At 43.5% G+C, this 20,548-nt stretch overlaps 1 protein-coding gene across 1 annotated transcript; it reads right to left on the bottom strand.

The window, feature by feature from the left end:
- Positions 1 to 1,228: 1,228 nt before the first annotated feature.
- Positions 1,229 to 18,788, bottom strand: ZBTB38 (zinc finger and BTB domain containing 38; the record flags this gene model as incomplete). The annotated part of the gene is made up of 5 exons (XM_084232614.1): positions 1,229 to 1,442; positions 5,526 to 5,761; positions 5,953 to 6,084; positions 11,026 to 11,073; positions 15,210 to 18,788. 5 exons carry the CDS (start codon positions 18,786 to 18,788, stop codon positions 1,229 to 1,231), a joined length of 4,209 nt encoding a protein of 1,402 aa, XP_084088740.1.
- Between the last annotated feature and the right edge of the window lie 1,760 nt (positions 18,789 to 20,548).

Here is a 20,548-nt window from a genome sequence, read left to right as displayed (position 1 = left end):
AGGGGGTCACATGCACATTGCTGAGTCAATCACCACGACCACGGAAATGCGAGGTATTGATTAACGAAGGCCTAGATCTCGAGTTGCTGCTTCTTCTTTTTTTAAATAAACACTTGCTATTTATTTATTTATGCAAACAAGAGCTGGGGTACAGGCCAGAGATGTGGGGGGTGAGAGGACTCACCAGAGACAGAGTGGGGAAGAGAACAGGCTGACTGACTGAAGTGCACTGCTAAGGGGAGCAGCAGGTGGGACAGGAGAGGTCTGCTGTGCCATGTGGGTTTCTCCCTGGTCAGCCAGGGATTAAACTCATGCTGCAGAGGCTGTGGATTGCTTTGTAGTGCTGTGCTTAACCCCTTGGCCATCAGGGAGGCCTCTTGTGCTTCCTTTTTAGAGCTCTTCCCAAACAGATAGACAGCTTCCTTCCCACGTGATTTCCTGCTACCAGCGTGGCTTTGTACTTCCTTCTGGTTTCACAGGACTATAATAACTCTGTTGCCTGGTAGCTGCCTGGATGGGGAAAAGGAAGTTAGAATGCTCACCTGGCTTTGAAACCAGGAGTATCTTAGTTGTGGCCAGAGTATGAGGTGGGTGCTGCCATGAAGCAAATTTAATGGTTTTTAGTTGCCTATTCTTCCCATAGGTGCAGTTTCTCCCCCTCCGTCCTTAATGGGTAGCTTCCCTCTGCTGTATCTCTTGGCTCTCCTGTGGCCACCAGGGAATGCCAGTAAGTTGGTCCCTTGTATGCAGCTATTTCCACGGCTTGACCCACAGGTGGTTTCTTTGTCCAGGGTCGACAGGCACCTGTTCTTTTCATCCTTTTCTTTGGGTTATATCACTCTATGCCATACACAGCAACTGTCCTTATTCTGTAGGGTATCTGCATGTTATCTCAGGTCAGTGTGTGCATGTGTGTGTGTGTGGTGGGGTCATGTTCCAATAATCTGGAAAATAAGCAGGTGTCACTATTTATAGAATGGGCTACACTCGGTCAACTACAATTCAAAGTTGAAGCAGAACCAGATGTTCTGTGTCTCAAGTCATTGTGTGTCTGATTCGGAGTATTAATTCAACGTTATATTGGAAATCCTTAAAATTGGGATATCAAAGGGTAGATGCTATTGAGAGATATGCTGACAGCGTACATACCTGTAGGTAGTGACATTTATTTATTTATTTCCTGACATTTATTTATTTATTTCCTTCAATAAGCTAAGCAGGGAGCACGTTATTTGAGAGGGACCTGAAGGGTGACAGGCACAGACTTGGAAGCGAGGTCCGGCCCACGGCGGTCTTCCAGCTGGAACACCAGCGCCCTCTGCTGGCAAGACTTTCCTGACTGGTTCTCCTGGTCTGTGTCTGGTTCCGAGTTCTTCAGAGATGAGATGTTGCTCAAGGGTAGGCTGAGCTTGCAGGCTCCGACTTTTACCAGGGGTTGGAAGCTACAGCAGACAAGAGTTTTAGCGTATATCTTTCCCCATTTCCACGAATTTTCTCTCAAATGCAGATAGCTTGTTTACATGACTCACTTTCCAGATGTAAAGATGCTTTCCTTCAAAAACACTTTTCCTCAAAAAGAACATCTTCAAAACGAAGTTTCACATGAACTAGTTTATGAAATTTTGTAAAAACAACATGTTTGCAGTTTGACAAAGTAAGGTGAAAATACTGTGTCAAAGTAAGTTCCCTTTTTCATATGGAAGGGTCAGGGGATGATAAACCCCCTGCCCCCCAAATCACATGTTTCTCCTGGCTACATTGCATTCCCCCCGCCACACGTATATGTGAAATGCTGTTGTTAAATGAGGCCTGGGCCCCCCTCTCAGTCGGGCACCCCTGTAATGGAAAACTCGGTTAGAGCAGAGTTGAAGCCTCCTTGAAGTTCTTCAGGGTCACACTGATGCAATTACAAACTAAGTAGCTTATGTCTGTGAGGGACCACATGGTGGATACTTGTGGGCCCCTCCCCGCCCACCTGCCTTCTCTGGTTATCCCTGTTAGCCCTCAGGATTGGGTGTCTGCAGCCATCGGGGGCTCTGACCCTTTAGCCAGAGTCAACAGGACCAGGAGTCAGTGACCAAGGGAGGGTGGGGTAGGTGGAAATCAAATTGTCTTTTTTAGAAATTGGCAAGTAGGACACAGAGACAGTGAGTCTCTGATGAACACGTTTCCTGTGAGGTCTAGATCTCCAGCTGGCATGACACTGTAGGTCAGGAGACGCAGAGGAGGCTGGTCAGTGCAGAAGAATAAAGGGGACATGAGAGGGATGCAGAGATGTGGAGAGAAGTTTCTGCCTCTTGGTTCCAACTTATATCCATCCTCCCCTTAGGTTCTATATTAAGCTCTTATTTCTGTCCCACATCCTGCTTTATTTAAATGACAAAAGACTCCTAAGAAGGATGCACTACTCTTTAGTCTGCACTTACTACAAAGCAGAAACTTTTGCCTGAGAACTTAGAATTAAATTATGTTGATCCAGGGCCTCCTTGGTGGTGCAAGGGGTTAAGCACAGCACTGTGAAGCTGTCCACAGTCTCTGCAGCACAAGTTCAATCCTCGGCTGGCCAGGAAGGTGACTGACCCACGTGGCGCAGCAGACCTCTCCTGTCTTGCCCGCTGCTCCCCTCAGCAGTGTACTTCAGTCAATCCGCCTGTTCTGTTCCCCACTCTGTCTCTGGTGAATCTTTTTATTCCCCACACCTCTGGGGAATCCCAGTTCTTGTATGCATAAATAAATCTTTTTAAAAATGCATGAATAAGCAAAAGATTGGTTAGAGATTCATACAATGGCATACTATGCAGCCATTAAAAGTATAAGAGCAGACCTCCCTGGTAGTGCAGTGGTAAAGATAGTGCTATCAAGCTACTGCCAGCCACTAAAGCACAAGTTCAATCCCGGCCGGCCAGGGAGCGACCCACATGGCACAGCAGACCTCTCCTGTCTCCTCCTCCTCCGCTGCTCCCCTCAGCAGTGTATTTCAGTGGATCTGCCTGTTTTGCTCCCCACTCTCTTTGGTGAATCCTCTCACCCCTCCACCTCTGGCTTACATGTATAAATAAATCTTAAAAAAAAATAAAAGAATAAGAGCAACAGGTCCATGTCACACCAAGGAAAGTTCTCCATGATATGTTATTGAACGAAGTATTGAATTCTGTATGTAGTATGCTCTCCTTTGCATAAAAAGAACTAAAAATATATAAGTTTACAGACACATATACACATATGCTTGGATATGTGTAGGGATTCTCCAGAGGTGGGACAGCATGTTACTCCAGAGAGAAACCTGGAGGCAGAACCAGAGGGAAACTTTTTTCCAAACAGGTGTGCCCTGTTTGGAAAAAAAAAATTTTTTTAACCATGTACACATACTAGCACTTTTAAAAAATACATGACACATAAGCACACACAAGTGCATCAGCCTGCTTTACATGATCATTAAGTAGAGATAAGCCATTTCCCTTAACCAGGAGTTTCTGGAAATAAGAGGAGAAAAAGATTCATTAATGTCCACACAGCTTGCAACATGATCGGTGTTTATTCTAGTGGGTTTGCATGATCAGATGAAGGCAGTGGGAAGTGAAGGCTCGGAGGCCAGATGGGGCTCAGTTCCGGGGGAAGAAGTGAAACCGGCAGGGGCGTGCTCTGAACGCCCCAAGTCCAGCAAGTTGTGGCTGAGGCCCAGGAACTGCCAAAAACCATGCTCTCATTTCCTGTGTGGATTTTAGTCACTCAAAACAGTGAAGTCCTTAGACTTGGGATTTTCTGCCTCTGTTGAATGATAAAAACAATCTTTTCTCCAGGTTCTTCTAAGGAATAAAGATGAAAGACATGGTCCAGTGCCTGGCTCAGTTATTTTTAGCTGAATGCAGCATGTTTTGTAGTCATTTTGATTGACTTTTCTTCAGCTGTCCTACAGGGAGGTGCATCCCCTATACTACTGGAGATTATGGGTGTCCACGGAGGTGCTAGGGGTTCTAGGTTTGAATTCAGATGCTGTTGTTTAGAGGAAGCTATCATTACAAGTGCCTGCTCTTGTGTGTGTGTGTGTGTGTGTGTGTGTGTGTCATTCAGCATGGGCATGTTTGCTATCAGTTGGAGAGCATCAGACTAAAGTCAACACAGAGGAAAGCAGAGTTCAAAGAAAAGCAAGTCACAGGAGAAAAGAACTGAGAGAGAAAGAGGGAAGGAAGGAGGGAGGGAGGGAGGGAGAAAGAGAAGGAGAAATGAGAGAGGATAATTTTCCATGAGCCCTTGGATCCAGTCTGCTTCAAAGTCAATTAGTCTTCGTGTGGCAGTTGAGAAGATCCTGACTTGGTTTCCTTGTTCTGTGTTGAGCTGTAGAGACGCAGTGTTTGAGAAACTGGGTCACATCCTTCCCACCCATCCAGTCACCTCATCTGAAGGCTGAGGGTGGGGCTGAGAATTAAGGGAGTGAGGAGTGACTTTTCCTTCTAAGGAAAAGTCAGGTGCTTGCAACATAAAGATAGAAAAGGATTCAGCAGGAGAATCTGTAACTGCCCTCCACACTTAGCAGGACAGATGGGGGTGTGGAGGGAGGGGGGAGGTTGGGAAGATATGGACCCGCCATCACTTATTCTATGAATGCCTTGTGAGGACAGCTGGAAGCTGCATGGTGAGCTGGCTTCCCCAGGAGTTTCTGCAGAGAAATGACAGTAGAGGGAGTCTTTGTGAAACAGTAGGGCTCTGGAGATGGGGTCCACATTGTCCACATTGATTGGCCAGCTAAGATTTGCATAGCCAGGCTAGATGTCCATGTGGCCTAGAAACGTCCTCACTGCACAGGAGCAAGGATTGGAAAGTCGACAGTGCCATTAGTGGCTTCAGACTTTAATTGGTCACTCAGTTCTACTTCTGACCTGTCTGCTGACACCTCTTCCCTTTGCAGAGAGCCTCACCTTAGGGTAACCAAACGTTCCTGCTTTTCCCAAAACCATCTCTGTTCAGCACTGAAAGTTCTGCATCTGGAAAACCCCTCAGTCATGAGGGTTGGTCACCCGGAATGGAGAATCAGCGCTCTTAGTAGATGAGAATTGTGCTGAGGCTGGAGACATAGAGCTAAATAAGTCAGCTCTGGACCCAGCCCAGAGGAGCTCTGGTCTGATAGCAAAGGTAGAATTGAAACTTGAAACTGGATTATTCTGGAGAGATGCGGTGGGATGGAGGCAAAGGCATGAAGCCTGAGGGGCTGTCTCACATTGCAAGGAAGAAGCTTTTGAGAGGCTTTTGGACTAAATATTGAGAAATGATTATGTCTGTGGATGGGGGTGAGATGGGGGGGAACAGACATTTCAATATGGCCAGGAGCTTGTACACACACATGGTGTGATGAAAAGGCAAAATCTGGGAGAGTGGTGACAGCTTTTCTCCCATGATATTTGCAGGGTCAAAGGCAAGAATACAGATGGAGGCCTATATATCATGTGTCTAAATATTTAAGTTCTAAATTAGGCTAACAAGCTCTTAATTGGACATGATCTATTATTCCCTTCCTTTGACAAGCACACCTTCCCAGAATCTGGAAAGCTAGGTTTGAATATAGAATTCTCAGCCTCTGTGGTGTGCCAGGCTGGAATGAGATGTCATGACAAGAGCTGGGCCAGGTCTTCTCGTCCCTTCCGAGCCGCAGCTGCTCCTTCTCACACTGCTGGGGACTCATGCACACACATGTGGACCCTGAAATGACATCACAGACTTTGTCTGCCTCCCCTGAAAACAGCTGTCCTTTGCCCATCCCTGGGACCTAGGGAGTGAGCAGCAGGGAGGATACCTGAGCAGGTCCTGGCAGAAGGCAGGGAATTCTCAGCTGCTGAGTACTCAGACTGTGATCTGGAGGGTGACACAGACTTTGGGAGGTAATGCTCTTGGTGGCCCTGCAGAGTCTTTGCCCCCTGGGGAGGGAGACCTCAGAGAGGAGGTTTCTGGCCTGGATACGAGGATGACACAGTGTGGGGAGGCCTTCCCAGGGCCTGGAATGTAGTCATCCTCATCGTGAGCAATAGCAAAGGAGACTGGTTCAAGGGGAGAGATGACAAAATAGCGGCCCCCAATTCTTACCTTTGGTCTCTAGGGGAGAAAGATCAGATACAATGGTGTGGAATTTGAAACACCTGGGAGATGGTCTGTGGCTCTTCCCAGGCAACACCGACTTCAGGCATCTCTGGGTCCATGGGCGGGACCTAGCTTTTTAGCCCAGTAAAACCAAAAAGCTAGAAATGAACAGAACTGAAGTCATACACTTTATTAGGCTATCAGAGTCTGTGAGAGAAACTGGCCACTTGGAGATGAGTCAGCTTCTCTCTGCCTATACCCCTCAGTGCACAACATTTTGAAATAGAGATATCATTTCCTGGTCCTTCCATTAGAGGGAAAAGATCATTTATAAAGAAAGAGAAGACCCAGACTTCAGGGCTATGCAAACTGCAGGATCACTGAGGGAGCTCGAAGATACTTCCTGAGACAGCTCTGACCTCAGGTTCTAACTCCCTGATCCAGCCAGAGGCCCCTCCACATCTGACTTTTGAGTAGTCCACTAAAGCTTCAGATTCTCTCTCTCTCTCTCTCTCTCTCTCTCTCTCTCTCTCTCTCTCTCTCTCTCTCTCTCTCTCTCTCACACACACACACACACACACACACACACACTTCCATTCTCTCCTGACTGGAGAGAGGCAAGCAAGAATATGAAGTTTTCTTGGCCCACAGAAAACCATATTTTTCACCCCAATATAAAAAAAGCCTTGTTTAGATAGTCCTTGAAATTTGATCCAACGTGTATTCTCTTTCTTTCCATTCAAAGTATTTTTAGACTATCTTCCTCTCTCTCAAACCCCTGAGAGACAAACCCAGGAGTGCTTGGTTCGACTTGGAGTAAGTAAGTAAGCATTGCCTAGCCCCCCAGCTGTCCTAGGAGAGGCTGTACTGTGCTGCTGGGGTCTAGACCCTTTCACTTCTCCAAGAGGCTACCAAACTCACCTTGGCTGCCTCAGAGATGCTGCTTCTTTGCATAGCAGCTGCATGACCTTGAGGAAGTTATTTAGCTTTCCTGTGCCTTGGTTTTTCCATTGGGAATTATCCCCGTAGCAACTTGTCTCTAAAAGCACCTGTCACCAGTTCCTTCCCTCCCTGTCTGGGCCTGCCACTCCTGCTCTGAGATGTCTCATCTGAGCTGGGCTATGGCTGCTTGATATCCAGTGCAGTCAAGGCTTTAGAGGACTCCAGCCCCACCACCCTCTGACTCCCACTGCGTGAGAGGCCCTGCTCAGCAGATCATAGAACCATGTGAAATTATAACAAATGATTGTTTTAAGTCACTAAGTTTTGTGGCACTGCAGAGAAGATAACGGCACGAAGCCTTGAGGAGCACAATAATGAAGGCTACCTCAGTCTTCACATGATGTCAAATGAGTTAATGTTTATTAGCCGCTGAAAACAGTGTCTAGTAATGCTGCTTGCCACAGAAGAACATGTTAAATTAAAAAAAAAAAAAAGAAAAAAGACTGACCTAGGACTCTGAGGGTATTGGAGTCCAAGCTGACAAATTCTCATTTTGAGGAAAGCAAGCAAGAAGTTGCTGCTGACTCAGTCCCTGGTTTTCCAGAAAATAAGCATAGTCAATATGGAGTCAGCTGATGATGGTGAAAACAGTATCCTGAGAACAATAAGCCTTAAGGTGGTCCTGTCTGTCTGGCCTGGGCAAGGCCCCCAACTTCTGTATGTCTTCCCACAGCTTTCAAATAAAGAAAGTCATCAATGTCACTATAACAGAACTGTTGGGAGGGACATACAAGAAAATATTCGTGAAAGAGCTTTGAGGAGCATAGATCCCACTGGCTTTCACTGAGAACGATTCATTATGACCCCTCCATTTGTGTGGGTCTCTCAGACATGACATCTGTACTTCCTTAAATTAATCCCAGGCTCCATATTTTTTGGCCACAGTTTCTCACCAATACTCTCAACTCAGCTCTTCGACTTCTTGTATCCCACCTCATACGGCAGACTCCTTGTCCACACTTATAACTTTCTTTTTCTCCCCTTCATAACTCAGCTTCTTGAAACTAGAGTCCTGACTCACTGCCTTTGCCACCATTCCCTGTATCTGCTCCTGGCTTCCACCTGCACCTCCAAACTGCAGTGACTCTTGCCGAGATCACCCACTGAGTCACTGGAGCAGGTTAGTTCCAGCTCTTGAGAACTGATTGGGTGCTTCTCCACGCAGGTCCATGTTTGTGACATCATGTTGGTAACTTCAGGCACCATGGCAGGAGTATTTACAGCACAGAAATTGGCAAACACTGTAAAGCAGTGCTTTACCCCTGTCCAAAGAGCTGCTGGCTAAAGGTGTATGAGCAGACCTCTGCCAGTGACCTTCTAGCTATTGAGGGCAAAAAGACACTTTCCAGATTTTTCTTACTTGGCTTCATCTTCAGTGGGCTTCCTTTCCTTCAATTTTTCCTCCTACTTTTCTGGTCACCTCTCTGCTTTAGTCTCTTCCATAAGCTTTTATTTAACTCATTTTTCAACTACAGGTGTTTTCTGGCATTGTCTTCTTTCTCTGTATAAACTTCATAGAGGACATTTTGTATTCTTATCATTTCAACAATTCTGTAAACAATTCTTAACCCTTCCCTATTCCTCACGTTTTATACCAATTCAGTGTCAAGTCCTGCTAATTTCATCTCTTACATAGCTGGCAAATTCTTCTCCTCGCCATCTTCACCGCCAATACATAATCCAAGCCACTATCACCTCCATCCTGGACCACTGCAATGGCATCCTCACTGCTCTCCATGTGGTTATTAATGTCATCTGAGCCAGTCTCTGCATTTAGGCCACAGTGAATTTTACACAACACGAAACGGATGAATATCTCTCTTCTTGTCCCACCCTACTTTAACCCATTCAATGACTTTCTGTTTCTCTTAGTATAAGATCCAAATCCTTAGCACAAACAGGAAAGCCCTGCATGTTATGGCTCTGTCCTCCAGTGTCAGCTCAAATCTTATAGTCTGGCCACCTCTGGCTTCCTATAGACTGTGTTCACTCGGGAAACAGACTTAATGCAGACACTGTTCCCTCCATCTGGAAACCCTCCCCCTTTCAAGTCTTACTCATGGCTAGCCTCAGCTCAAAAATTACTTTCAAGGATGACTGCCCTAGAATCTCCAGATTAGGTGGGGTTTCCCCATTAGATGTCCTTAGAGTATCATACAGCTCTTCTTCACAGAAATTATCCCAGTTGTAACTATTTAGCTGTGTGTGTTCCTTCCTAAGAACATAAACTCCAGGGCTATATTTTGTCTCTTCTTATATTTTTAGTACATAAGTCAAATATGTTTTCAATGCAAGAAATATGCCTTTCAGATCTGTCCCTGCAGTCTCTCTTCTGAATGTCTGATCTAATTGTCTGCTGGCGATTTTACCCAATTGTTCAGTTCCGCATCTTGGAGTCATCCCTGATTCCTATATTTTCCTCACCTCCTGGGACCTTAGCCAGTCCTAAATCTGATCTGATGCATCTCCAAGTATATCCACCGGCTCAGCCAGACAGCATGTGCCTTCTGTTGGAAAAACAGAACCTACCTAGGCGGCTGTCTTGCTACTTCCCAGGCTATGAGAGTCTCTTCAGGATCAACAATGTAATTTATTAAAAAATAAATTGCAAAGGGGAAAAAAAAAGAGATCAAAGGTAAACCTATAGATTAAAAGACATTTAGTTATATCAACCAATTACCGTTGTGTGAGGTTTTATTTAGATTCTGATTTAAATTGTAACAAAATGATCATAAGACAATCATAAATTTTAACTGATGGATATAAGGAACTATTGATTTTTGAGATGTGATGATGATATATTTAAACATTTTTAGAAATGCACAGTGAAATATTTACTGATGAAATATGATGTCTGGAATCTGTTTCAAAACAATAGAGAGAAGCAAGGAAGTGGGTGAAGGTCTAAATAAAGTTTTCTATAAATTGTTGTAGTTGGATGGTGGGTACACTGGGGTTCATTATCCTACTCTTTTACATGTTTGAAAATTTTCCTTTAAAAGATTTTTTAAAATATCCAGAATGTGACCTATTTTTACTATTTTCACTACTCCCAACCTTGTCCAAGCCCTGAGATCTCTCACCTGGACTGCACCAGCCTCCTGACTCCACTCACCCTACCCTTGCCTTGTCCTGCCTTTTCTTCACTACACTGCAGTGAGTGACCCTTAGACACAATAGATTTCTTCTCTGTATAAACCCTGTATCAGCTTCTCATCTCGCTTGTATCTTGTGGTACATCACTGTCTTTACCTCCTAACATTGTCCCTCATCTGCTTCCTCGTCACCCATCTGCCATTGGGATAGAAGCATTCTCTGACAAGGTCCAAGATGCCCTGGCTATATCTTCGTTGCCTCTCTTGGCTAACCACCTCCACCCCAAGTCCCAAGCTCTTGAGGACAATCCACACTCATCCATGGTTCCATTGTTTTTGCCACTCTACCTGGACCTGCCCCCACTGGGAAGTCCAGACTCTGTTAGCCCCTGTTCAGTGCCTTTCTCTACTTTGGTTCTGAGCCTCTAAAAGCCTAGGCCTTTGTTTTGCAACTATCTACTGTCTCATTGATCTCCTCTACACACTTAAGTTTCACAAAGGCGCAGATTCCTCCTATATCTGTAACCCTAACCTTGATAAAATGACGGCCTTTCAAAATGAAGCACATTTGAATAAATTAATTAAAACTTTATGTAAGCATTAGTATCATTTAAGTACCTTTCAGTCTGTACAGGCCAAATTTTAACAGGAGTAACATAACTCTATAACTACATGGTATTCATAACTTTTAAAATTATTGAAAAATGTGCTTGACTTCTTAGCAAAAGCCTAAACAGATCTGTTGTCTTCAAAGTCAAACTGTAATAATAATAAAAAATGTAATCATATTTCTGTTATCAGTTCTTCCATTAGTAAATTTGGTGTTTAGATTTAAAAATTGCACCCCAAGTCAACTCACCTGTTCACTAATAGTCTTGCTTGAAGAATCAGGGTCAAAGGGCGCATACTGGGGAGGGGGGAAGAGGTTTAAGGGGGCTGCTCCCTTATGAAGGGAGATCAACAGATGGCCAGGATTTGGGAAGGGCAAGGTGAAGAGTTCTCAAGTATAGCGGAAACAGAAGTGGCAGAATTGTGGCCTCTGCAATGAGGAACTGACGGAGGCAGAGGGAGTTGAAGGAGCGCAATCAATGGGCGATGAGAAAAAGAGGAAAGTGAGCAATAGGGATGAAAAATCTGGGGAAATAAAAAGAATATGTACAAACAGGATTGCCTCGCATAATTTTTTTTATGCTTTTAATAGTTACTTTCTCAATTGTTACAAGTTCTTTCATTATTAGATCTTTTGCTGTGTTAGATAGTGAAGTTAGCGGATAGCAGTTACCATTTTTTTTGGGGGGGGAATTGGTTTGGATTGCTCTTCCAATACACAACTGATGCTACCTGCCAGCCATTAGGAGGACTGGAAATTTGAGTTCTTTCCCCTGTATCAGTGATGGATGGTGCTGCTGAATGTGCCACTCCCTTTCCTGTTACCAGTGGTCATCTTGTAACTAACTGCATGCATCTGAAGATAATTAGTTAAGGTTTGGAGACAGTCTGATGAATTGGATCTATTTTCTTTATGTGAAAAATCACTGGTTTCTAATAGCATCATTATTTCTACTTCATATTCTTAAGAGTATACAAACTCTTCAGAATTGACATTAAGGGCAATTTAGCAATTTCCCAAGATATAAGAGAAGCCAAATGCCCTTAAGAGTGAGGTCTAAGTAAATCAGTGGTGAATCTGGGGAGGCGAGACTAACACGCCTTCTCTGTTAAGCTGGCTCCACAGCTGTCATCGTCACAACCACGATCCTATAAAGCTGCATTACTTTCTCATGTCTCTCTCTTCACTCTCTATTCAGTTTACATTAAGCATTTTTGCCTTAGGCACGAGAAGGAACAAAAACATGGAGGCAGGCAATCTGGCATTGGAATGCTGGCTCTGCCTGCCTGTGGTACCTTCTCAGTTGCTGTTACGTGTGGATAATGAAGTCTACTTCCCAGGGTTGTTTGGGGAAGGACTGAATGACAACGGCCCCATGTAAAGTACTTTGCCAAATACCTGGGACTCAGTAAGTGTAACTTGTTTCCTCCAGATGGGTGGAGCAGAATGCTTCCAGTACTCCCTGATTGATGATAAGCTCTAAATCATAAGAACATGTTAATCGCTGCTTTTGTTTTTTTCAATATCATATTCCATTTGAGCCCTAAGAACATAAGTAGATACCATGGAATGCAACAAGAAATAGAAACACACCGAACGAATAATATGTGAAACAATGCTGTGACTCACACAGATGGAATAGCTGCTTGGCTGCACAAAAGAATTAACATTAAAACATTTAAAAAGAGACTTTACATAGGAATAAGCTATTTTAATCAAGCAAAAACAAATTTATAGTCATTATTTCTAAAAATAAAATTAGACTTTCCAACCCTTAACATCTGCATTTAATAATATCTTCTAACCAAAATACAGATGCTAAAACAGCAAATTACAATGTATCTTGTACAGCATACAGTATGTTCACTGCTTACACTTACTTGAATTCTAGTTGGTCATTATGTACTCAATGCATACTTAAACATCACTCATAATAAAATTTTCACAATTAACAAAAAGTGTGACAAGGCTGTCTTAAAACGGCTCTGCTATAAATTGTATAGAATATACAGAATTACAAAGTCAAGTATTTTTTTTATCAAAATATACACCCCTCCCTGAAACTAACACAAGCTATCAACATTTTAAACGAATGATACAATTATAGAAAATATTTGCAAAATTATTTTTTCATGTATAAATATTCTGCCATATTTACTTTGGTCTAGAATTATCAGCATACAAGTCCACTTAAAAAATATCCACATGTAAGGGCTGGGAGACATCACTACATGTAATAATTTTATATCTGAAGTTCCCCCAAATCAAACATGATTAAAATACACAATAAATTCTCCTTGATTTGTAATTCTAATTGAGATAAACAAATTAGTAGATCACAGGATTGTTTAGTCAAGATCTTAATTATCAATTCAAAAATGGTCTTCGTAAGCCCTTTGTGACTATCTCTTTAACAAAACTCAAATGAATAGTGCAGGTATACATATATACAATGTATAAAATAAAGTTGAATTTGCTTGCATGTCCCCATTTTCCTCTATTATATAATACTGTAAGTAAAAGTAGATGAACAAAAGATAAATGCAGATACATATTGGGGTTATTTAACAGCAAAGTACTACAGTATAAAAAGGTCAGCTTTAATCAAGTCCTTTTCTGAACATTTAAATGCTTTCTTGCCCACCCAAATTCATATTAAGTCTTCCTTATGGAGACATCGCCACACTTGGAGAGAGAAACTGGAGTTCTTTGAGCTACTTCTTCATAACGATAACCTAGCAACCATGGATAACCTTGGGTTTCCATCTATCAAATCTCATAAATATTAATGATGGCAGCTCATCTTTAAACTGGTTCTGGATTCTGCCCATGCCAGTGATCAAAGGGCAGGACTGTTTTCTCTCTCCTGCCTATTCTGACAGTTTAAAAAGAACCATGAGTTCCCAGGAACCTAGTTCACATGATAGAATATCCTACAGGACAATTAGACTCTGAGGGCAATGTTGACAGTGTGGGTCAGTGTAAAAGGACATTAAAAAACTTAAGTGGGTTTTAGCAAGGGAGCTAGATGTCTGCAAACATGAAGACAAGGCTTTGTGGATATGTTTCTGAGCCCCAAAAGTAAGGGCTAAAGCCTTGTCATTCTATATTCTATGTCCTGATGCCCCCAAAACAAAGCAAGGAATAACATCGTTCCTCTTGCCCATTCAAACCATTAAAAGGCAGGGTTGGGGGTGCTTCTGTGGCCTTCTTCTTTTGTACTAGTATGTACTCGTGGGCTGCGTCATCTCCAAGAAGGTTAACAATTGTAGGGATTAGGCTTTCTCTCACTTTCAAGTCCCTTGGAATTTACCTCTATGTGCGTGCCTTACACTAAATTTCCTGGATACTCCTTTAGTGGAACGGGAGGCTAGGTTTCACTTGAAGCCTAGCCTGGTTAAGTCTGTCTGGACTAGACCTCCACATCCACAGCCTTGGGATGGATGGAAGAAGACTGCAGGGAGCTTCAGAAGAATTTGACCTGTCTTCATTTTCAAAGGGGAGGTCATTACAAAGTAATACACACACAGGAAATCACAGGTAAATTCTGGGAAGGCTTTCCCCATAGATAAGGCATGACCTAGGTTTTCAGTGACTTGAGTAGATCAGTTATAACAACAACTCAGCCATAACTTCAAGAGAACAGCATTCCATCTACGAGGGTACACATGCTCTTAAGTCATATTCAAAATGTTTTCTACTGATTTTTACATCAGTCCTTCTTATTTGCAGATCTATTGCTCATCATTAAAATTCTCTACAGGGGAAATGGACAGTTAAAAGTTATAGTGATTTATATATGTATTTTACAAGGTCTGTGTTGCAGAAAAGTAGTTCTAGATAACGCATGGATATCCTACTTAGGTTACTCATTTCACACATATTTTCAGCTATATTAAGTATTTCATATGTATCCATTAATTGAAACAATTTTAATAGTGCAGAGCTGGATGGGTATAATGACTATCATAGCTCATTCACCTTTTAACATATTTATGAAGATGACATTTTCATGATATCTGACCCTTATTTTCTCCAGTGACTAAAGACAGTTCAGCAGCCAGTTCCTATTAGCACTTACTAGAAAATTTTAAATTAGACAAAAATTAAACTTTTTTCACTGGCAGAAATACCACAGCTAAGAACTTCATAAACTTTCACAAGATACTTGGGATAATGGAAGATTCAGCCATTTTGTTTTTGTGCACTTTACATTAATGAAACTAATGCTACACCCCAAAGTAGATATTAGGATTTTTTTTTCTGGAACTTTCACAAATGAAATTTTCTTTTTACATTTCACTCCTTCATGACTTAATGTGAACAAAACTAAACTAAAAACAAAAGAAAACAAAACAACAACAAAAAACCCAAACCAAACCCACCAACTTCTATTTTTTGAAGATTTTTCTAAGTCTCACCACTCAACGCACATTTTCAACAATGGTTTGTACATTATCCTTTTGGTCATTGTCTTCTGAATCAATGAAATGTGGATTCTCCTGGGGACTCGAGTTTTCGTGGCACATTTCACCTTCTGTTTTCTCCCGCTGAGTTGGGCTTTTGAATAAGTGTTTCTTCTGGTGCATTCCAAGGGCAGCAGCTGTTTTGCAAATTTTGGGGCACTGGAAGCAGGCGTAGCCCTTCCCATTATGCTCCCGAATATGTCTCTGCTCATGATTCCTTTTCGTGGAGAGATATAAAAAACTCTGAAAGCAGAACTGACAGTGGTAACGCTTTTCGCCAGTGTGGATTCTCTCGTGGATTTTGAGGGTCTCATTCAAGGTGAACGCCTTGTTGCAATACTGACAGATGAACTCCTTCACACCCAGGTGGATGCGTTCGTGTTTCTGTAAGTTTCCTTGCACAGAAAAGCACCGCCCGCAGGTCTTGCACTGGTATGGCTTCTCGCCAGTGTGGCACCTCATGTGCATCTTGAGTGTGGAGGGGCTCTGGAACTGCTTGGCGCAGAGCTCACACGCGTATGGCCTGGCAGTGAGATGCCGGTGGGGCCTTCCTTGGCTCCCGGCCCCTGAGGCCTTTTCTCCATCGCACAGTTCACACTGCAATTTGGGCATCTCTTTGTTTTCTTCTTCCTCAAAGGCCTTCTCCTGAGGGGCCTTCCCCACAGCGCAGTCCAGTTCTGCCGGGTATTTACACTTACTGTCCCGGCTCTTACTTTCGTGTTCTTTCCTCCAGTTGACTTTCCTCATTTTTCTCAACTGTCTGGATTTCTTTTTGGGTTTGTAGTTATAATAAGGGCGCCAGGGCTTGTCACTGGAATCCTGGTCACTTGCCTCATCGAACATTTCACTCATCTCCACACATTCAGATTGGCAGAGCCCAAGCGGGCTGTCTCTGTGGGTTTCCAGGTCGCTCTCTTGTGGCACAGTCTCCTCCTGCACTTGATACTTGGGTCTCCTCCCTCTCTTATAGAACAATTTAGAGCCCAGGATATGCCTTTTCACAATGGCTTCATTCCCGATCTTCACAGTTATTTGGCAAAGGGGCGCGACGTTGCTATTTGTGGAGGTTCCGGGCAGAGCTGGCTTTGCAATGTAGGTTTCAATTTTACTAGTTTCTTTAACAGTATTTGTACTTTTGCTCAACGACCCTCCAGGATCAGCAACGTATTTCGACTCCTCTGGTGTCTCTCCCCTGTTACTTGGTGTGGTTTTCTTTTTCTCCTTAATGCCTTTGGGTCTGCTCACTACTCGACCTACTTTGTCTGGCTCAGGTTTGCTGTCATCTTTCAGGGGTGGACTGACCGTCGGCTCTGTGGGGGCTCTGTGGTTGCCGCTGGTCATGGCAGCGACAGTGTTGCTGTGCATTATCACGGATGAAAACTGGCTACTGTGCACGATGACCGAGGGTGCTGAGCCACTGTAACTGATCACAGAGGCAGAGTTCTCACCGCCGTTACCCAAAGACAAAGCAGGCACATCTCCTGCCGGGGGGTCAGAACTGACAGCGTTTTCAGTGGAAGCAACAGACACCTCAGTTGAATAAAAGTTATTGTCAAGATCCATTTTCAGTGTCTCTTCTCCCCATTTGGTACCTTCTGCGTTTGGTACATTGGCAGGAGTGGGTATGTCCTGACAGGCAGAGGTTTCCAATGGGATGGCTGGACTGTTGGTCAGTGTGCTCACACTGTCTTGGAAATTCAGTGTTGGTAACTCAGAGCTGCGAGGAGTCTGAATAACATAGGTACCCGGAGCAGACTCGCTCATCTGACCGTTTTCTCGAGCATTTTCATAAGAAGAATTTCGATAGCTCTTATAAGGCGCCCTCTTGCATTTCATTGGCAGAAGCCTATATAGTTTATATGGATAGACACTAGGCTTCAAGCCTCCATTTGCCGTTTTTTTACTGATGGAAAGTCTATGATCTATGGCATGGAAAGACTTCTGATGGTTTTTGAGTATATAATAGGTCATGAAAGTCTCAAGGCAGAAAATGCACTGATACCGCCTTTCTCCTGTATGCCAAATTTCATGTCTTGTCCTGTATTCAGCCAACGCAAATACTTTGTTGCAGTAATGGCAAGGATATGTTCTTCTCCATGAGTGGACATTTGCATGTCTTCGGAGGCTGGACAAAGTCACGTAACTACGTTTGCATACAACGCAACTGTAGAGCATCTGCCCATTAACAAATTTAACCATGTGGTCTGTTTCTGGCAAGGTACTTCCGGTACTGGAAAATTCACCAATCCTATTTTCAGATAATAAAGACTCTGGACTGGTGAATGCACCTCCATTCTGTCCAATGGTAGGATAGTTTTCCAAAAAGCGCTGATTTCCTCCTGGAATGGGCATGTGACTTGACCTCATACAGATCTGCTCGTGACGATCCAACCTGTTCAGGGTGCTGAATTGTTTGTTGCAGTACTTGCACACCAACGGCTCCTGTGTTGGCTTGTGAAGCTGCATGTGAGCATTGAGCAAAGCACTACTGTCAAAGGATTTAGAACAACAGCTACAGTTGTAAACGAGAGGAGGAACCTCCACGGCTGGTGGCCCGGGGGAGTCAGAGGACTTATTTTCATCTTCCCTGGGAAGATGGACCTCCCCTTCATTGTTGGGAGGTCTGGAACAAGAAAGGTCTGCAGCTGGCTCGGGACTTTTCTCTTGATTAGTCTCTAAGTTGGTTACTGGAGGAGGTGGTATATTTTCTGCACTTGAATCAGAATCCTGGGGAGCGGAGAGTGTCTTTGGCTTTCGGCAGGTTTTCGGTTTTGCTGCAAGAGTTTCACAATTTTCTTTCCCTGTTTTAGCAGGTGTACTGCTGTCTTGCTCACGCACTGGCTGACTTCTGTAAGCCTCGGTCACCGAAGAGACAGCATAGGAGTGTTCTGCGAGGGTCCGGACGGGCTCCGCCTCATGGCAGACGTCTGTCCGCTCTAGGCAGAGGCTTGAGGTTCTCATGGAATCAGAGACCTTTTTGAAGCTTGCCCTCAAGTCCAGCGGAGAAAACATATTATTACTATTTTCCGTTTCAATGATGGAAAATGCATTTGTGATCCTTGGCCCATTAGTGATGGCTGGTTCTTCGTGCCTTTTTTCATTTTTTTCTTCTTTGACCACTCCCTTTTCAGTAATGCAGAATACATAGGGACCTGGGGAATTGGAGAAGTTGCGATCGGTGAGATCTTCCAAAAAGGATATTCCCAGCTTCTTTCCTGCAGCTGCAAGATCAGTGACCGTTTCCTGTCTCTTGACGACAACTGTGGAGCTGTAGATATAATTAAGGATTTCTGTAAACACTTCAGCTTTGAGATCATCCAGTTCCAGGACATGGCTGGAAATACAGATTGTATGGCTCCAAAAGATATTTTTGAAATACAGGCTTGAAGCAGCCAGGACATTACTGTGGGCTTTAAATTTGGTGTCTTCCACGATGATAGTGACATCACATAAAATGCCCCTAATGCGCTGCTCATTCAAGATGGAGAGCACTGTGTCACTGTGAAAGTCGTCCTTGAGGTCCCTGGAAAGGGACATGACTGTCATCTGAAACAAAAAGAAAGAAATGGTCAGACACCTTTCTACATGTAGCTTTTTTATTAGTAGGCTATTTTTAATTTCTTTGAAAAACTTTGTATGAAAATAGAGGTTTTTTTTTTTAAAGATTTATTTATTTGTGCATAGAAGAACTGGGGTGCAGATCAGAGGTATTGAGGGGGTAAGAGGATTCACAAGAGACAGAGTGGGGAGCAGAACAGGCAGATCTACTGAAATACACTGCTGAGGGGAGCAGCGGGTGAGACAGGAGAGGTCTGCTGCGCCATCTCTGGATTAGCTCCCTGGCTGGGAATGGAACTGGGAATGGAACTGAGGCCCTGGTGGTGACAGTGCTGAGACTTAACCACATCGCCACCAGGAAGGCCCCTGAAAATATAGGCTTTTTTCTCACTCTGTGGTTGCTCCCAAGACTTGAAGTCAACATTAGAAGCTAAATCATTATTTCACTCCAGTCTGCTTCTCATGCCATTGCTAATAGTTGTTATAGTTGGACATCCTCCCAGAATTCTTAGTTCTTCTTTTTCCAGTATTATAGTTATATCCATATGGGCCTGAATTTGTAGGGAGGAAGATCCGCCTTCCTCTAAATGTAAAGGGTCATTATCACTCAAGGCTGCTGCACTGAACTGAAAGTTGGGCAATGCCGTGATCCTGTCACCAGTCTCCTTCCTATTGTCAAAATAGCCTTGATGGTCTGATCCGAACACTGTTCATGAGACAGGAAAATGACTTAAAGAGGTTTTTCCCTAAGTAAGCAGTGCCTATATGTAAAGGCATTGTTTGCTCAGAGAAGCAGCTGGAAAGATAGTAGCCTACGGTATGGCTGAGAGGTCTCTTCAGGGAGTCTCAGCCTGTGTGACCCAGTCCCAGCACAAGGGTTACCCTGCTGTCTGGGCCAGGGGCCCTTTTGTGGACTCATCTCATTCTTCCTCTGATTTCCCCTTCATTTTGGCCCAAGCCAACTAGGGTTTTCAAAAAGAACTCTGAGGTAACGAGGCAAACAAAAATGAAACGAAACATGAAGGAAAGAAGGTTTCTGAGTTTACAATACTCAGCCTTGTCAGATTTCTAAATTAGCACAATTGAAAGGCAGAGTAGCTCTTATTTTGTTTGAGGATCTTATCTCATTCTTCTCAGAGGCCATTCTTGCTATTCTATCTCCATATGTAGAATATTTACAGAGGCCAGGGCATATGGACTGGGGATGACCAGAGCATGCCAAATTATAGTCTAGTGAGGGATAGTCAAAAGCAGCAGCTTTCATATTTATCCTCAATAGGATATACTTGGTACACAGTGATCAAAGATACAAATGAAATTAAAATTTACCCTAAGTATGCATGATGCAGTCTGTATTTCTTTCCTTTAAAAAATGCTAACAGCAAGTGAAACTATTTTCATTATACAACAATATATCACCCCTCCAGTTAAAAAACAGAAACAAAAAAAACCCTGTTGGGGGCCTTCCTGGGGTTGGAATGCAACCTATGAAGCAATCCGCAACCACTGCAGCATGAATTCGATCCCCGGCCAGGGAGCAACCCACATGGTGCAGCAGACCTCTCCTGCTGCTCCCCTCAGCAGTGTGTCAGTCAATCTGCCTGTTCTGTTCCCTGCTCTGTCTCTGGTGAATCCTCTCACCCTCCACACCTCTGGCCTGTACCCCAGTTCTTATATGCATAAATAAATCTTTTAAAAAAAGGAAGCCAAAAAAACCCCTCTTGTCAAAGGACATACTAACCAGCTAT

Source organism: Talpa europaea (assembly GCF_964194135.1).
Source record: "Talpa europaea genome assembly, chromosome: 4".
Lineage (NCBI taxonomy): Eukaryota > Metazoa > Chordata > Mammalia > Eulipotyphla > Talpidae > Talpa > Talpa europaea.
The sequence above is the reverse complement of the archived record's forward strand: the minus strand, read 5'-3'. Positions and strand labels throughout refer to the sequence as shown.